Here is a 19,446-nt window from a genome sequence, read left to right as displayed (position 1 = left end):
TGTTATTTACAGGACAGACCTAAGTCAATATAACTGATGACTGGCAGGTGATACGAGGGTTGAGTTTTGAGAGGGTCTTTTTTCTGATTCTGAGGGTGAAAAAACTATTAGTGACTCAGAGATTTTCCTAAGGAAATGCAAACTTTTATACTCAGAAAAGCACACTGAGTCTGGCAGATTATAGTGTTTAAGGGACACTTGGAAATCACATAGGTTCAACCTCTTTATTTGTAATTAAGAAAATTAAGGCTCTGAAATGTGATATATCAAAGTTTAGATAAATAAAAGAAATGGCTTCTTCCTGATTCTTTTAAGTTGGGAATTTTTTTCACTAGGCCAAAGATGAGTTCTGTTTGATTTCTGTGGTTAATACATAGTAGAATTCTTACACCGGCACTTGAAAAAGGAAATGCATAACAAACTCTGAAGTGATTTTCATCAACTATTAATGAAAAGAATCAAAATTTATTTAATCTAAATGCACTATCATACTCTTGTTTAGGACCTCAAATGGAATACTTCTGAATGTAGTAATCAAATATCATGAAGAAGTCATCAATGTTAAAAGCACAAATCACCAAAACAGGGTGGAAGGAAATCTGTTACTTGATGAGGTGCAGCCCAGGGACTCTTGTCTTCAAAGGTCCTTATTAAGGGATAGCCAGGTGATGCACCAGGTGATCTCTGATAATTTCTACCCATTCTACAAAGCCAGGCTAAAAATGCTAACTCAATTCTTGGGTAAAGAATTATTTTAAGCTAGCAAAATATAGTGAAGTATTATTTCCCTCATCTAATGAGTTTTCTAAAGTTCTTGGAGCCTCGAGTGTAGAAGTTAAGAACATTTCCTTAGTATCCTAAGTCTTCAAATATTCACTTAGAGGGCAGGAATTAAGCTGGTATCGACTCTTTCACGTGAGAAAGGTGGTGGTGTGTGGTTTCTCCGGGGTGGACCGTCACATGTCTGTATCTTTCGTTACATAATCCCAACCTTCTTGGTCTCCAAATCACCTCCAAGCCACCCTGGCCTAATCACGTGAGAATTCCCACCCCTCAGCCAGCAATACTGTTAGTTATCACATGGCCTGAAGTAGAACAGTGTTCATCCTGAAAACATTGGTGTTCTGTTGAACATGAACCATTTCACAGAACACCAGTATCAGACAAGACCAACCTGTGTCCTTCGTGAAATAAGATAAAAAGACCTCTAAGATCATTTCTAAACACAGATGGGGAAAAAAACACTATCCAAACAGAACAAAAACAAATACATCCTTTTTTAGCTGACTTAAGTGACTATGGCTTTTTTTTTTCTCAATTACAGCTTTAGCCTCACTTTGTTTCTCCCACCTCCTATATAAAAGTCAAGATATCCAATGATAGAATTGCCCTTCTTCTGATAGCTTTCAATCCAGAGAAAAATCCCAGTTTAAACCCTCCACAAAATCACCTAACACAAGTCCAAATCTCATAATTTGTAACACACTTTTACTGAGATCACTCCTTGTTGCAACAAGACAATACAAACCAATTTTTTTAAACTTTTTTTTATTGAGTTATAGTCATTTTATAATGTTATGTCAAATTTCAGTGCAGAGCACAATTTTTCAGTTATATATGAACATACATGCAATCATTGTCATATTCTCTTTCATTGTGAGCCACAAGATCCTGTATATATTTCCCTGTGCTACACAGTACAATCTTGTTTACCTATTCTACATTTTGAAATCCCAGTCTGTCCCTTCCCACCCCCGTCCCCCAGGCAACCACAAGTTTGTATTCTATGTCTATGAGTCTGTTTCTGTTATGTATTTATGGGTTTTTTTCCGCATATGAGTGATCTCATCTGGTATTTTTCTTTCTCTTTCTGGCTTACTTCACTTAGAATGACATTCTCCAGGAACATCCATGTTGCTGCAAATGGCATTATGTTGTCGGTTTTTATGGCTGAATAGTATTCCATTGTATAAATATACCACCTCTTCTTTATCCAGTCATCTGTTGATGGACATTTAGGCTGTTTCCATGTCTTGGCTATTGTAAACAGTGCTGCTATGAACATTGGGGTGCAGGTGTCATTTTGAAGTAGGGTTCCTTCTGGATATATGCCCAGGAGCATGATTCCTGGGTCATATGGTAAGTCTATTCCTAGTCTTTTGAGGAATCTCCATAGTGTTTTCCACAGTGGCTGCATGAAACTGCATTCCTACCAGCAGTGTAGGAGGGTTCCCCTTTCTCCACAGCCTCTCCAGCATTTATCATTTGTGGACTTTTGAATAATGGCCATTCTGACTGATGTGAGGAGATACCTCATTGTAGTCTTGATTTGCATTTCTCTGATAGTTAGTGATATTGAGCATTTTTTCATGTGCCTATTGATCATTTGTATGTCTTCCTTGGAGAATTGCTTGTTTAGGTCTTCTGCCCATTTTTGGATTGGGTTGTTTTTTTCTTTTTAAGTTGTATGAGCTGCTTATATATTTTGGGGATCAAGCCTTTGTCGGTTTCATTTGCAAAAATTTTCTCCCATTCCGTAGGTTGTCTTTTTGTTTTACTTATGGTTTCCTTTGCTGTGCAGAAGCTTGTAAGTTTCATTAGGTCCCAGTTTATTCTTGCTTTTATTTCTATTGCTTGGGTAGACTGCCCTAGGAGAGCATTTTTGAGATGTATGTCAGATAATGTTTTGCCTGTATTTTCTTCTAGGAGGTTTATTGTATCTTGTCTTATGTTTAAGTCTTTGATCCATTTTGAGTTGATTTTTGTGTATGGTATAAGGGAGTGTTATAGCTTCATTGATTTACATGCTGTTGTCCAGTTTTCCCAACACCATTTGCTGAAGAGACTGTCTTTATTCCATTGTATATTCTTGCCTCCTTTGTCGAAAATTAGTTGACCAAAAAAGTTTGCGGGTTCATTTCTGGGCTCTCTATTCTGTTCCATTGGTCCATATGTCTGTTTTTGTTCCAATACCATGCTGTCTTGATTACTGTAGCTATGTAGTATTGTCTGAAGTCTGGGAGAGTTATAATTTTTTTTTTTGATTACTCATATGTTCTGAGAGTCTGACAGATGGGCTTCAACAATTCTTTCAAATCAGTGCATATACCAGTTAATAGTTCAGGTAATTGTTAACGAATTTTTTCTTTTCCAACATGTGTGTTTTGGTCTGATAAATGAGACTTAATTATGACAATCATCATTCAGCCCGAAAGAGGATTAGAGGGAAAACTTGGGCACCAAAGCAAAGCTCTACTAGGCCTTTCCACCTATACCTAATGCTGTAGGAATAATGCTTTTCTGATGACTAGCACTTAGGCTAGCAGTATGAATTTGTTATATTCAAATTTACAAGCAATGCTTCATTTGGATTAACTTAATTTCATTCCATTATTGGGCTGCCATTAATTTTTATGATATTTTCAAACCCTAATTAGTTGTTAATATATTTTCATCTTTAATGGTGAAACAACAGGAGACTTGGTTGCCTAAATTTCTGGAGACTTTTGTTGAATTTTTGGGGGGTTGTACTTTGGGGAAGTGGTAATTTGCAAAATGCTTCTGGGCTTGGAGAGAATGGGGACTGAGTAAAGTTAGCTCCATAATATTAACAACTTACCAAATGCCTTTCGTTTATAGAAGACCATATTCTCTGGCCAAGTTCCCCTTCCAGCAGCTCACCAATATTTTAAATGTTAACAAGTCATCAGAGGTAGACAAAGGACAAATAATACTATTTCAAAAAAAAAAAAAAAAAGCATTTCTTTAACCGAGTAGCAGAAGTAGCCACTGTCACCAGAAAAGGATGCAGTACCTAAGAAGCAGCATCGTCTGAGATTACACTTGAATATAATAAAAATTCAAAATTAAGGGCTTGTGAGTAGAGAAGCGGGATGAGTGGACAATATTTAAGTAGACTACCTTAAATTATGGACACTGAAGTTAGGCATATCCTGTGTCACCATTTTGTAGCTGTGCATCCTTGAGAAAGTGGCTTTGCCTCTATGAATCCATCTTCTTGTTCATGAAATGTATCTGTAATGAACTCCTATCTCAAAGTATTATTGAAAAGATCAAAAATACCTAAAAAATGGGTGGCACTTTACAAATCTCGCGTGAGTATTACTGTCCCCTATATCTTAACACAGGCGTCTGCCTGCCACCCAGGCGGAACTGTCCATGTTACTTAGCCAAGCACCCTTTCCCTAAAACATTACTGAAGAAAGCTGATAATTGATCTTAGTTTACTTTCCTAATATCAAGCCAAAATACAGTTTCTGATTTTTGCACATTCTTTTCCGTTGGTTTCTTTTAGACCAGCTGCTTTCTGATGACGTTTGCTAGGAAGCCCCCCTCCAGGTCGGGGCGTAGGGTTTGCTTCTTCCATGGAATTTTCCTATGGGGAAGCTACTCTCTTCTGTGGGATGAGGCTTCTTATTTTAGCATATGCCCCAGAAAACGGCACTGACAGAGTCCTCTCCAGAGTGGTTATTCATACATTTCAGGTTCCTGTGGCTCTCTACCCTCTAAATACAGCTCTATTTCCTCATCTCCACAGGCATTATTAGGAGATGCACCTTAATATCAAAATCTGTCTCTGTAATGGGTTTAGAGGCAAAGATGATTGTATGTTAGATTTTCCTAACCCTTTAAGGAAAAGTGAAAGATACAAACATGCTTTATCTCACAAAGGCAAAAAAGCAGCCATTCTTCGCTGAAGAATGGCACAAGAAAAAATAAAACTGTGCTGCCATGTAAGGGATTAAGAAAGTGTCTAATGATCTTGTTCAATGTGGATATGAGTTAAATTGGGACATCGTCGACTCTCCTCTTTGGGAAACTTCAAAGATGTGGTTTAGATGCATCTATTGGGAACAGTTTGGTTCAGTCCTAGATGTGTCCTTGCCCAGGGGCTGACAGATGGATCAGGTGCCCTCTCAGCACCCCTCCCAGCCCCACACTTCTGTTGTTCTGTGCTTGTTGGACTAGCACGTTAGCTGAGTCAGAGTTGCCCTTGCAAGTTAGTGGAGGAGTCAGCTGCTTGAAAGAAAACAGGTAAACTCTTTGTCCCCAAAATAAATGCCTCTCTACCCTATTCCAGATGAAACTGAACCACTAGAGGTGTATTCCCTTGAACCACGAAGTATTTTTGGTCTTCCAGAGTTCTCTAACAGAATGCAGGCACTAACACCTAAGATGAAGTAACTGAACCTTATCAGATAACGTCTTAGCAGAGATCAAGATCCTCTAAGAGCCCAAGACTGGAAATGCAGGAGGACACAGACATGACTGTAAAGACAAACTCTGCCTAACTGAAAATGGAGCCTGTGGCTTGTACAGAAGATGGGGCTCTCCTCCATCCCAGTTGGCTTCAGTCATTCTTTCAATGAATGCAGAGCTCCTACCAGGTGTGGAGCACGGAACAAGGCACTGGGGACACTACCGTAGGCCAAGACGATACAAATCCTGCTTTCCTGCAAAACTCTGAACACACGGTGAACACGTAGGGAAATACTCAGTGGGGTCTAAATTCATGCAGCAAGTAATGACTGAGTTGCTAATATGCTCAAGGCATCATTCTAGGCACTTGGAATGAGGTGGTAACCAAATGGATAAATCCTTTGTCCTCATGGAGCTTACATTCTGGTAAGAGGAAGTTACATGATGCAAGAAGCACAAGGTGCTCTGACAACTACGACAGGGAGACCTACCCTAGCTGACAAGTCCCCCTGAGAAAGGCATGTTTCTACTGACACGTGAAGGCCGGGTAGGAACTGGTCAATATGGCAGGTGTCGTGGGGGGAGGAGGCACCTGGAGGTGTTCCATTTAAAGTTACTAAACGTTGTCAAGCTACCACAGTTTGCTTGTGCAGTAGGAGGAAGGGTCATTTAGATCTTTCTCTTTCTTCTTATTCAAATAGTTTGTGCAATAAATAATTTGAAACAATATCAAAGTCACACTTAAAACTATTTTATCTCATTTTTATCTTGTGACTTTATTGGTCTTTATTGTAAATTATCATCAGATTCTATATAGATGTGATATAACTTGGACACTAAATTCAAAATCAACAAAGAGTTTTGCCCCAATGATGAAAGCATTGAGTCTAACTCTAAAATGTGTTTGGTATTGCTGTGTGCAAACAAGACAACGTGTTTGACATTGTGACATGGATCTTTCCCCACCTACACTGAATATGAATTATAGGCTGGTTCCTGCACTACAGGTGGACCTGTGGCAGCCCGGCAGTATCTTCTATGTATCCGAGGGAACAGTCACTGATGTCCATATTCCCCACAATGGTTCCCAAGCCTTGCTAGCCTTCCTACAGGAAACCAACATCCAATACAAGTAAGCATTCCTTTTCATTGCTTAATTCATTTGTCGCAAATGGAACTGAAAGATAACTGTATTCGGGTTATTTCTTAAATGCCAACAACAGTGTTTCAGGTACTATTTTCACATTGGAGAAACCAACATGAATATAATACAGTTATATTCACCTTTCATGGGCTTATTATTAGTGTAATGAGGGGAAGGGGGAGCAACCACACTTCCCTGTCATTTCACCATCACCACTAAGCACTCAGTGTAAACACAGAAGGATTTTACTGTATGAGGAAAGGAGTAGCTTATCAATGCTAGAAGTGAACGGAGGGGGCAGGGGCAGAAAAAAGCTAGACTCGGCAGGAGCTGCGTCACTTAGGCAAAGGATGAGAGCTGGGACCTTGGAGGAGGGGACAATGCAAGCAAAGGTAAGAAGCAGTATGTGTGCAGGGAGCTGGTGTAGTGCAGTGCTGTGGCGTACAAAGTGCAAGTCAGAGAGTAGAAAGAAAAGCACTGAAGAGACCGGGGAGGTCGGGTTGTGGGAAGCCTGCTGCTCAGATGTCATCTTGGGGGTGAGGCTGCACAACTGGAGGATGTAAGCAAGGGGACCCCAGGTAACTGGGCTGGAGGGGCAACAGGAGACTGCAGTAGTAACCCAGATAAGAGATAGTGAGGCCCCGAGTCAGGACCAGAGTAGGGGGATCAAGAGAATTCAAAAATATACTTCAGAGGCAAAACCACGTGGACTCTGCACTTGTTTGGACATAGAGGGGCAGAGGAAGAAGTCAAGGATGACTCCAAGTCTTCCATTTTTGGTGACCAAGTAGACAGATTTGGCTATTTTGAGGGTTTTTTTTTTTTTAAGGAATAGTTAAGTAGTAAGAATGGAACAAGTGAGAGATGGGGGAGAGTCACAGGAGTCAAAGAGGAAACAGAAAACCTTTGAGAGAAGGGCTGTTAACGGTGCCAAGCGCTGCAGTGATGTCCTGCAAGCAAAGGAGTGACCAGTTTCCTTTGGATCTGGTGATGAGATTGCACTGGTAACGCTAATGGCGGGGTTGGATTGTTAGGAGTAGAAGACAGAAGTGAGCAGGAGATGAGAACACAGACCAGCAGAGCAGACTACTCTTAGAAGTTACAGTCAGAGGAGAGGCAGAAAGCAAGGAGAGACGCTGCATCAGTAACTGCTTGAGATTTGGAATATGTTTGGTTCGGGGGCAATTTCAGCATGTCACCTGAGAGGAAGGACCAGCAGGGAAGGAGACATTGATGATGCAGGAAAGAATGCATCAATGGAGAAGTGGGTTTGAACAGTAGGAAGGATAATTAATCCATATAACCAAAGAGGTAAATGCAGGTCTAGGTAAGATGGTGGATAAGAGAGTCAACAAGTTTAAAGAGATTGTAACTGACAGCCAAATTTTCTGGATGAAGTGAGAAGCAAAATGATCTACTCAGAGTGAAGAAATAGGAGTTGAAGAGCATTGCCATGGGAAAAACTGGGGTAAGAACCAATAAAAGTGGCTGTGGCAGAGAAGAGAGGTCGTAGCACTGACGCGGAGCTGAGGTTGTTGGGCAGGATGACAAAAGATCAGGGTGGCAAGGAAGCTGAGGTTCCCAGTGAGATATGAGCTCAACTTTCCATCCATGGGGTCTAATCTGGATAGGAAGGGAGGAGAGTCTAGGAAGAATGATGGGACATAACAGAAGAATCAAGGGAGATACTGAGATCTTTATTTTGAAAACAGGTATGGTGTGACTAAGGGCAACAAACTGGAAGGAAAGAAGTTTTGACAAAGTGTAGGCTGTTGGATGCTTAGAGTTCCAAGGTAGGACATTTATGACTGGTGACAAGATAGGGGTAGCAATGAAGGAGATGGCTGAAGTGGAGTGGAGATCATTGAGGCTGATGCGGTCAAGAATGAGTGGGCGTCGTCACCAGAAAATCACCACAGCAGTCTTGAATCTCCTTGGCTGATGGCAGGATTTGAGGTGGAGGGAGAGAACGTGCTCCTAGGACAGGAAATTCAGGGAGTAGCCAGGAGTTAGAAGTAAACAGCCAGGAATGACATGATGCTGAAGGGTGGATGAACTCTTCCTGGAAGTTAGAAGATTAATGAGGAAGCACAAATGGGGGTCCTGGAGAATGCAGACCTCCTTCCCTTCTGGCGCCATAGTAGGAGAAGTGGGAAAAGAGAAAGACACAAAAGAACCTGTGTCCTTGAGAAAGTCCAATTTCTGTTGGGGCAAGACTATGAGAAGAGAGTTCTCTGAAGAGACTAGAGGATGTAGGAATTTTGTTTACGATGAAAGAGGGATTCTAGCAGGCACAAGGGGAAAGGAAATGGTCAAGAGGTGGAGAGTCAGTGCAGAATCTCGGGGGAGAAATGCAGCATAGTGAATTAATGAGACAGGAAGGAGTGACTTACTTTTGGTTTGGAACCCTAGGATTTCAGGGTGGAGAAGCATAATTGTAAATGACTAACCTCAGTGACTCCAACTTTTTAGCAAGTGGTTGTACTGCCAAAACTGGCACAAAGACCCCTGATGATGTCCAGCAGGGCCTGGGAAGGGTTCGTGGCTCTGTGAGACTAAGGTGAGAGCCCTAATCTCTGTGCAAGATGGGCTGAGGGGTGCAGAGGGGCAGTGACATCCTCCCTGGTCCACACAAATACCTCCCTGCCAGTTATTAAAGTACAGATAGGCTTTTTGCAAACAGATATTTTATCTGTGCTTCTAGAACAGGGTAGAGCCACAGCTGTGCATAAAACTATTGTTCATATTGAACACTTTTAGGCTCCGCTGTAGCTTTGATTCTCTGGATGCCTGGCAGGAAAGAATTTATATCTATAGGGGCTCAGTAACAACTCACATGCTTCGTTAATTATTATTTGGAAGAAAAGAATATACCAGTTATTTTAACAGGTCCCTGTTTCTGCCATTCAATATGGGTCATGTGGAACTGACACAGAATGAAATATCACACTTCATGTCACAGAGAAGAGAATATAAAAAATGAGTGTTTTGAACCAGTTGTCTCCTCATGGAGAGCAATCATTAAGGATTATTCATTTTGTTGATCCCAAGATAATAATACGTAAGAGTCAATTAAATTCCATGGGGCAGTAGGTAGAGATCATTTTAATTGACTTTTATGACTGTATCCTGGGGTATTTTCAAAAGATTATCATTTACTCTGTACAACTGTATATACTGTGAAGCTATAGTCATCTTTCTAGCAGAGATAATGTGACCCCATGGGTCTGGCCCCTACATGATCAACCCCTCTTAACGACATGACAGATGAGGTGACTCATTTTGCTATAAAAAATAATTCAATCATTTTGTAAATTAAATACCTGCAAAAACTGGTAATGGAATTTCAAATGCTGAGCCTCCTCTCCACCCTGAAAACTTTGGGAGGTGGTTTCATACTAATTGATGACATCACTTGGAAAGTTCTTAACAGATCTGGTCACTTTTAAGAGTGCATACAATTGGAGTAGAAAGAATAGTCAGCCATAAAGAACTAAGAAACAACGAGAGTTACAAAAGCCACGGGGGGGCTCCACTTCCTGGGCTTCTATCAATCTGCTCGGTTCCCGTCAACTAACTTGACAAGACAAATGGGGCCAGACCTGCCACATCACAATTATTTTAATTTCCAGGTGGGTGTCTAAGGGCCTGTGTCAGGGTACAGTCTAAGCTACTGAACAGAGGCCCTGTGTTAGTTTGCTAGGGCCGCCGTAACAGGACTCCAGACTGGCTGGCTTGAAAGACAGGAATGTACTGTCTCATGATTCTGGAGGCTGGAAGTCAGAGGCAGGGCTGGTTCCTCCTGAGAGCTGTGAGGGAGGGACAGGCCCCAGGCCTCTGTCCTGGCTTTGTACGTGGCCGTCTCCTCCCTTTTTCTCTTCCTATCAGCTTCCCTCTACATGTATCTGTCTTTGGGTCCTAATTCTCCCCCAACCTTTTTTTAAACTATGGTAAAATATACATAAAATTGACCATTTTAACCATACAATTCAGTGTCATTAAGCACATTCAGCACCATCCATTTCCAGAACTTTAGCATCTTCCCAAACTGAACTAATTCCCCCACTCCTTTTTTTTTTTTTTTCTTTATAAGGACCCCAGGCAGATTAGGGCCCACTGCAGTCACCTCAACATAACTAATTACATGTACAACAACCCTATTTCCAAACAAGGTCACACTCTGAGGTACTAGAGTTACCTTCAGATTTGGGTTAGGACCTTAAATGTGGATTTAGGGGTAGGGAATGCAATTCAACCCATAACAGACCCCAAAACACAATGATTTAAGTGAAGCCTACTGTCTAGAGGTCAGGGAGCTGTTGCTGCCACCCCTGTCATGACCATAACTGCCTCTCATGCCACGACGCTGGTGACCGGCCCCTGGAGCTCTGAGTCCTGTCCCCCAGCCGTCTCTGAACAGTCCCGTCTCTGCGGCCCCGACACGGCCCCGGCCACAGCACCGCAGCAGGAGGCGGCCTCTGCCCGGCTCCTGACTTCCCACCTGGCCAGAGTTCATGAATTTGTACCCAGAACCACAGCTGCAAGAGAGCTGAGGAAAAGTCCTTTTCAGCTTCCCAGCCCTTTCAGCACAGGAAGCCCAGAGAGGGAGGAGGGATGAGTGCTGAGAGGCAGGTGACCACGTCCAGCACAGACACTCAGGAGAGGAAGGAGGAAGCAGGGACCAGCCATATTCTCATACTGTCTTCCGTTTTTATTTAATACAGACACTGAGAAGACGGAGAGTGGTTTCTAGATTGATTAGCCTAAATTACTGGTTTCCGGATGGTTAGCCTAAATTTGATCCTGACAATATATTAAAATCACCTGGTGAGATTTTAGCACCGCCTGCTACCTGTGCACAGAGATTTTTGTCTAAGTCGGGCTCAGTGTGGCACATTTTGTAAAGCTCGTGGGTGATTTTAAAGCAGCCTATCTTGAGAATCACTAGCCTAAATGAATGGATAAATACTAGGCATTCCAAGACTAGGGCACTTGGAAACTTTAAAATGAGACTGAGAAGCCCTGAGAGTTTACTCATCAAAGAAGCTACCCACCCAACTAGAGGGATTCCACAACTTCAAAACGAAAAACTTCAACATTTTCTTACTTTGGTGAAAATACTAGCAAACTTGACTAGAAAGTATTAAGATAAATCTTCTGTAGAAGCAATTATCCAGTAGAATTAGAAAGACAATTCTCTGAATGGGCATTTCATTATGTGATTAGTAATACATTCAGTCATTTATCAATTGGTAATGATAAAGAATCTAATCAGTTAAGAAGCAGAGTTTTTCATACTGAAAATCCTAGGAAACTATTAGTTTTCTAAGGGGTACAGTTGGTGGTTCTACCAAGAACTGCATCAGCACCTGAACTTCAGAACTTTCTGGTGATGAATATGAGGAACTGGTCTTACCTTGAGTGGAAACAAGCTATCTGCATTTGTTTATAATTTAGAAGATCTGTCCACTTTGGAAATAATGCAATATTCTACAGCTCAATTTTGTAAACATTCCAAAAAGGTTATTATACCTTTGAAAACTTTTTTCTGTGTGATTATATATCTTTTTAAACTGGAAATTCAGAAGGAGATTTATTCTGTAGATTTCTGGCTTTGGCACATCTATTCACTTTCCCCCCACCCCCACCCCTTAATTTCCTGAAATAGGGAAAAGTAGCCAAGAGAAATGGATAGACGGTACTGGTAAGGGAAACATCTCTCTGAAGATTGCCTGCAGGAACTAGAAATTCCTGACAATATACAACCATCTCAGCCCTCATCAAACTTGCATTTTTCTTGACCATCCCAGATTCTCTCACAATACAGGAAGATTCAGCATTGACATAGAGGTTCATTTGGTTCTTAACACCCACCCTGGCAATAGTCTTTAGTCCAGGCAAACCTGCTTTCATCTGTAACTCCTTTCCTTGAAGGAAGAAAGAAAGCACTGAGACAGATTATGTTCAGACTGACAATCTAACCTCCACTGGCATTTTGAGCCACTGCAAGCAACTACCAAGCAAGTCCGCCAAGTTTGTACCAGTCCATCTTATCTTGATATTTAATATGTTTCTAGTTTTAATGTCAAAAATTGAAATAGAACAGTGAGCTGATGATAAATTCCTGATTAAGTGCTTTGTCCACAGTGGGTACTCGGTAAATAACAAATGAGTAAATCAAAAAGAATGTCCTACACCCAACATGACCCTAAGTAATCTACCTCCTTCATGGACCAAAAAGCATTTTTTCAAGTAATTCAGGATAATTTTTTTTATTAAGTGGCTTATATAGGTCAACTTTGAAAGTCCTTTAAAGATGCCATTACATGTGCTTTTAATAGCATTTAAACCACCAAGTAACAGGTTCTTTTGGAAGATGAAATATGAAAGCAAAGTGTTTTAGCTACCTGCCAGGACCAGGAAAATCACTCAGAGGTTCTTTGACATCTTTAAGTATTCTAGATGATCTGAATGTCTTGTTACTTCATGGCACTCCAGTTAGAGGAGATGGGTGAGCACTGGGGAGGCAAGCCTATCTCATCAAGAACACCAATGACTCTAGCTGGAGCTGGTTCCACACATTTCCATGACCTTGGAATCCCTCAGCCTGGCCTCAGCCTTCAATTTCCAAATGCATTCACTTTGATTATCTGAGCTTGTCTTCTTCTAGCTTCCTTGATTGGACTGGTAGGCAGTGAAATTAGCTTTTTCCCCACTCTGGTTATTTCTTCCATTTCCTCCTGAGGATTGTAACTTCTTTCCTTCCCCTTTTCTCTGAGTATTTGGGTCAGGTGTGCTGGGTGATGACATGAGAGAAGTCTTTCAATGACCAGAGGGATAGGAACAGATAGAAGCAGCGGATAACGAGGGAGTGGGGGGGACTTGTCATGCTCCATTTTTCATGATGTCACACTGGACTTGAGTCTAGAGCCTGGAATTTGGGTTCACAGTCCAAGTTCCAATTCTGGCTCTGGACTCACTAGGAGAGTGATATTGGCAAGTTCTTAACCCTTTTGAGGCTTGGGCTCCCCATTTGTAAAATGGAGCTAGCAATAAAATCTACTTCATTACGGTTAAGTAAGATCATGTATGTAGAACACACAGCACAGAGCCTACCACCTGCAGGTGCTCAGTAAATTCAAGCATAGCCACCCCATCATTTGGTTCTCCTAGCTGCTCAAGCAACAGTGTTATTATCAACATCATTATTACTTGGGAACATCTGCCGATAATTTTACATTTTATATTCATTACACCATTTATTTAAGTTTTTATTTCCTGAAAATGTTTATTTTCCCACAACTGGGTATTTTTAGAAATGTCAGTCTCCACTGTTCTTTTGTCTTCACTGTCCTTTCCATAGATGCATGATATTCTTTTGATAGTGAACAATTTTTATACTATCTCCATTTAATGTTCATCATGTCTATCATTTCAAATCCAGGATCCTCATAGAAGATCTTCAGAAAGCACTGGAAGAGGGAAGCAGTTTGCCCACCCAGAGAAGTCGGAGATCCCTCTCTGGATATAATTATGAAGTTTATCACTCCTTAGAAGAAGTAGGTAATCCGAGGAGCTTTTGTTGCCTTTTTATAAGCGCGTTTTTACCACTTAGGTTTCAGGACGGGGAGAGAAGCATAAAGACAGAGGCAGGGACTACATGAAAAATACTGGTATTGCCCACACACCTCACTTCTCTTCCACTAAGCCTTTTACGGAGATATAAGAGGTAGCAAAATAATTTTAACTTCACCTGCTTTATCCAACCCACCCTACAAAGGACGGGGAAGTGCAACAGAAGAGTGCAGTAAAGTGGCTATACAGTCGGCCCTCGGTATCCACGCGGCGTTGGGTCCAGGACCCTCTGTGGATGCAAAAACCCGCAGATGCTCAGGTCCCTAGTGTGCAGTGGCTGTAGTACAGTCCGCCCTCCGGACCCGCGGGTTCTGCACCCACCGATACAGAGGGCCAGCTGCAATTACCAACACCTTCATGAAAAATCCGTGGAAGGTGGAGTGAGCCAGAGTTGGAGGGCAGTGAACTTTGTTGTGTGCCCCACACCCTCTACAAAGCTGAGATCTCCCCAAAACCAAGCTTCATTTGTGGCACCGCAGGGTCTTTGAGCTCGCAGATATTTATTCCACCAGGAAAACTAAGCGACCCCATCCCCACTCCCACTCCTGTACGCCTGGGTAAAAACCAGTTATTCTTCCTATGCAGCCTGAGCAAGAGGATGGCTGCTTCTGCTCTCCCAGACTGGGTCAGAACTCCCTGTCTCCAACCCCCAGAGTATTACTTGCTCTCATAGGGCATGGATGTGATGCCGATCATGGTTTTTAATTAAGGAATTGTATGATTATTTGAGCAACACCTTTCACTCCTGAAAAGCTGCCAGTGCCACGGGGGCAGGCCACAGCTGTCTCCTTCACCACTCTACCCCAGGGCAAGCAAAGAGAGGCTTCCAAATAGATAGTTGTTGAGAGGATGAATGAATGAATGCATACATACCTTTTTTCTTTATTCCCCTGAACTGAGCAAAGGAATGCCAGTCATGGAATTACTGAGATCCTGTGACATTCTTAAGAGAATCTTTGGTTCTCTTGATAACAACTTTTCTTTCAAAATTATTGGCACATAGTTTACATTTTTTAACTTACTTTTTAGAAGCTTGAAATTAGAAGCAATGGAAAAGCTTTAGATAACTTGACACTTCAAAGTGCTATTAACACGCACTAGGAAAAAGTCAAAATGTAAAAGTATATTAAAACAGATACGTATATATACATACATAAACACACATGTGCATATACACAAACATGTGTGCATCCTGCTCATTAGACCACATAAAAATAGAAAGAAAAGAAAATATGGGTACCTTCCAAAATCTGTTTTTTCAGGATAGGCTTTTTTCACATCAGGGAAACAGTGGGACACTTCTGTGTGACTTCCTTACTCCTTTATTGGGCTTTTAAGTCAGAAATGTCATCCATCTAAGTGCCTTATTTCTCCATCTCAAATATACCTTTTCCTGAAGACAGATAAATGTGTGTGAATGGATCAATGCAAATATATCGCTATTACTGGGGGAATTATTCAGAGCTTGCCCTCCGATGTGTGGCTGCACAGAATTACCATGAAGTGTGAAAAGATCATGCCTTTTTCTCAGCATCTTCTACTTGGTGGCAAATTATAATATGCAAGACTTCTAATAAGCACTTTCAAAGAGTTGGGGTGGTTTTTCTGAAGCTGACTTCTTTTCCCCTTAAATACTTGGAGGAAAATGGAAATAAATTTTGATTTTCAAAGAGAACCCAGAACACATTAATTTTCTTAAGATTCTGCCATCAAGATATTAATGACAATTTATAAAAGGGAGCAATATAAAGGCATTAAGCTACTATTTATAAAAACATAAAAATTAAATGTGGTTTTAAGTATCCTGAATAAAATTAAAACTACAAAATTGGGTTTTCGTTCAATTTTATACTTCATGCATGCTTTTTGAATTCTGAGACCTACCGTTGTCTTTGTGTTACGTTTTGTTTACTAAAAGCTCCATAATTGTGAGTCTGATATGGTTTTTATTTATTTGCTTTTAGATTCAACATTGGATGCATCATCTGAATAAAACTCATTCAGGCCTCATTCACATGTTCTCTATTGGGAACTCATATGAGGGAAGATCTCTCTTTGTTTTAAAGGTAAAAAGAAATTACTAACTAAATATTTACTAAACATTCATCTTTTTCAGGTTCGATTTACAGGGGAAGAAATGAACTGGTCTTTCATAGTGTCTCCTAGTTAACATCGTCTGGTAATTTCAGAAAAAAATTTCCTTGAGTTTCTGAGGCATATTTAGTATTTGTCATTGAGTGTTCCCGTTAGTACTGTTTCTAACATATTCAGAGTGACTGATGCACTGAAAAAATAATGATCTCCAGAATTATTTGTGAGTTGGTGCTGCTTAGGATGAACCAAGGCAAAACTACATAAATGTATAAGAAGGTATATGTTACTCCCAGCCCTTGAGCCCACGTTCTCTGCAGCTCTCCATCCCTTCTCGGCCAAACATCTAAAAAGATGTCTCTATATCCGTCTCAACTTCATTTCCCGTTCAGACCTTGACGCACTGGCCTTTGCCCACAGCTCTCTAAAACATCTACGATGGTCCCTAGGCGGCGCTCCTCTCGGCTCTGACCATCCCCTGGGGTCTCAGTCACTGGCTCCTCACCTTGTCCTTTCCTCGCGTCCTGGTAAACCCGGGATTCTCTTTCCATCTGTGCTCACTCTTCCAACCCTCTCCAGATGGGCACATCCACCCCATGGTTTCAGCAGTCATTCCTATTCAGTGGAGTCGGCTGTCTAGAGCTGTAGATTCATGCCTCGTTGCCTCCTTGACATCTCATCTCGATACCCACGGAAGCCCTCCGACTCTGAATGGCGCTCCGAGTCAGGAAACCTGAGCATCATCCTCAATTCCTCTCCTTTATTTTATCCACTTCCTTTCAATCCATTATGAAGAACTGACAACTTTTCCTTCTATCTTTCGGATTTTTCACCACCTCTGCTCTTGTCCTGCTGCTGCTGCCCTCGCTTATTTCTGCATCTCTTCTCCGTGGACTATTGCAATAATGGCCTCAGCACTCAACCTCCTCAAGTCCCCATCCTCTAACCTCTCATCCATGTCTACACTGCGTCAGTCTGTGTCAACGAGCACTCTCCCCCCGCCCTCCTCCATCCCCTCTCTCACGCAAGCACACGCCTCTCCCTGGGGACACAGGATGAAGCCTTACCTCTTTTATGTAGAATCCAGGAATTTCCTGTGTCCTCTGCTTCTGTGTCCAGCTGCACCCACCTTTCTTTCCTCATACCCCAGAAGCAGCTCCTCAAGTGTAGTGTGCTCAGACTCCCTGCCAAGCTTGAGCTGCCTCCTTCCATGTGTCTGCCAGGCAAGCTTAAAGTCTTGCTCAACTACTCAAGTGCTCCTCTTAGAAGACTTATCTTGTTCCCCAGGAAAATTAGACGTAGCACCCCCATGTTCCCAAAATAACTTATGCATATTACATTATAATGACAAATTGCCTGTGTGTCTGCCCTCCTCATTAGCATATAAACTCCTTGTCCTCACATCTCTGAATCTCCAGGGCTGAGCACTGTGTCTGACATTAAAAAGGATTTCCTGAAGTGTTAGTTGAGTGAATTAGTGAATGAATGAAAACTAGATTTACTATATAGTAAATACAATTTCAACTGATTACTGGGTTAGAAATCACATTATAAGTGATAGTGATATAATAGGATTATAAAGAAAAACCCATCACTTGGTTCTACAAATCAAGTAGTTTTGTGTTTCCATTTTGTATTGTAATAAAAATTTGATTTGTCCACCTATAAGGCATAGCTGTTTCTTTGATATCGCTTGGGAATGTTTCTGATTCCTTGCATGGGGTGGAGAGGGGAGAGAAAGGGAAGAAACTTAGCTTCTTAACCATCATGTATTACATTAAAACGGAGAAGCAAACCTATTTTAGGAATTGCCTTTTCCTTGTGTGTGTTCCACTTCTCTGATTTGTAATTAAGGTAATAAATTTATTGTTTCTGCATAAACAAGCCTGGACTTCTGAAATCGATAGGAAATCTCTGTCTTTTTTAATGGGTTACCTAATGAACCAAATGCTGGTGAAGTAGTATGCTGAAAACATTTAATTATGCTGGTCAGTGAATCCAGAAATAAAAGGCTGCATTGGTGACTATGAATACTCTTGTTTTCAGCTGGGCAGAAGATCACGAGCTTACAAAAGAGCTGTCTGGATAGACTGCGGTATTCATGCAAGAGAATGGATTGGTCCTGCCTTTTGTCAGTGGTTTGTAAAAGAAGTAAGTTAAACCCCTTACACAGTGTTCATTTCAGCTAGCCTGTGCTTCCCATGTGTTTTTATTCTGCTCAAGGAACAAAACTGGGAATGTGAAGCTGGTGACACCTAATTAAATGATAACACCACCATGATTCTGTGGGTTGCTTTCATGTTTATGAAGACCTCTCAAAGCCCTGGCCCAGTTTATCTTTACTCTACCCTGAGAGGTTGGCATTACCAACCCTCATTAAGGAGAAAGAACCTGAGATTCAGAGCATTTATGAATTTCTGACAAATTATGAACCAGCCATGTAGCTGATATGTGGCAAAGGACTAAAAATCCAACTGATGGTGTTCCAGAATAGTTCTTCATGTAATAGTCAGGTTGGAAAATTCTACATCACTTGTCTTCCCCATCAAAGTGATCCCATGTATGCTATGGCAGGAAAAAGATGAGCAAGTGATTGCATTTTGCCCTCCTGCTATGGATCTGTGATTTAGGTACCAAAGACCTTTAGCATCTGTCGATTTAACATCCTCTGTTTCAATACTTTTCAGTGACTCTGATGGTTGATGACTCATAGTGATTTCTCATTTTCTGAGGGCTTCATTGAAATTGTAAGCCCTCTGAGGTTAGCATACAAGTGGGTTCTTATCCCAGGAGTGGGCCAAACTCATGGACCAACATCTTAATATGTTCTGATATTTTTCTATTGTCAAGAATGCAATGACTTTCATAGTTTTTTTTTTTTTAACCTTGACTTCTTAGGGTTTTTTTTTTAAGGCTCCTAAAATAAAACCAACTGCTGGTACTGGTAATAAAAGTGAAGAAGCCTAAGGAAATGAAGGTTCTTAGCCAGAGAATAACCCTACAAATTACTTATAGAAAACCATTAAAGATACAAAAGATATTTAAATATTTCAGTTATATTTCACTATGTTTTATGGGAAAATTATGAGACCTAGTGAAGTTTGTGATTATGAAGACTCTCCTAGTCTTGGAAAATCTGCCTCACAAATGTCAAGAATGTAGTAAATTTGTAAAATCTGCCTCTCCATCACTACCAAACCCACAAAAATAGGCTTAATTTTATAAATATTATGTAATAATAAAATTTTCAAACTATTCCCACTCGGAGTATTGAGCAATTCATATTCATCTTCTCTTAAAAATACCATTTCATCCTGGTAGGACAAATGCAAAAACTAAAATTGTTCACTCTACTA

General features: G+C 41.0%; 1 protein-coding gene and 1 long non-coding RNA gene across 3 annotated transcripts in view; one reads left to right on the top strand and one right to left on the bottom strand.

The window, feature by feature from the left end:
- LOC135319677 (uncharacterized) overlaps positions 1–19,446 on the bottom strand; it is a 136,133-nt gene that overhangs the window by 50,288 nt on the left and 66,399 nt on the right. The window lies entirely within an intron of this gene.
- CPA6 (carboxypeptidase A6) overlaps positions 1–19,446 on the top strand; it is a 181,278-nt gene that overhangs the window by 111,230 nt on the left and 50,602 nt on the right. The window contains exons 3-6 of the mRNA XM_010989413.3: positions 6,228–6,352; positions 13,809–13,923; positions 15,964–16,065; positions 18,137–18,241. Of these exons, the coding sequence (XP_010987715.1) occupies positions 6,228–6,352; positions 13,809–13,923; positions 15,964–16,065; positions 18,137–18,241 (447 nt within the window). The remainder of the gene's footprint in view (positions 1–6,227; positions 6,353–13,808; positions 13,924–15,963; positions 16,066–18,136; positions 18,242–19,446) is intronic.

This window comes from Camelus dromedarius, chromosome 30 (assembly GCF_036321535.1).
Source record: "Camelus dromedarius isolate mCamDro1 chromosome 30, mCamDro1.pat, whole genome shotgun sequence".
NCBI classification, from domain to species: Eukaryota; Metazoa; Chordata; class Mammalia; order Artiodactyla; family Camelidae; genus Camelus; species Camelus dromedarius.
This window is presented reverse-complemented; position numbering and strand designations above follow the sequence as displayed.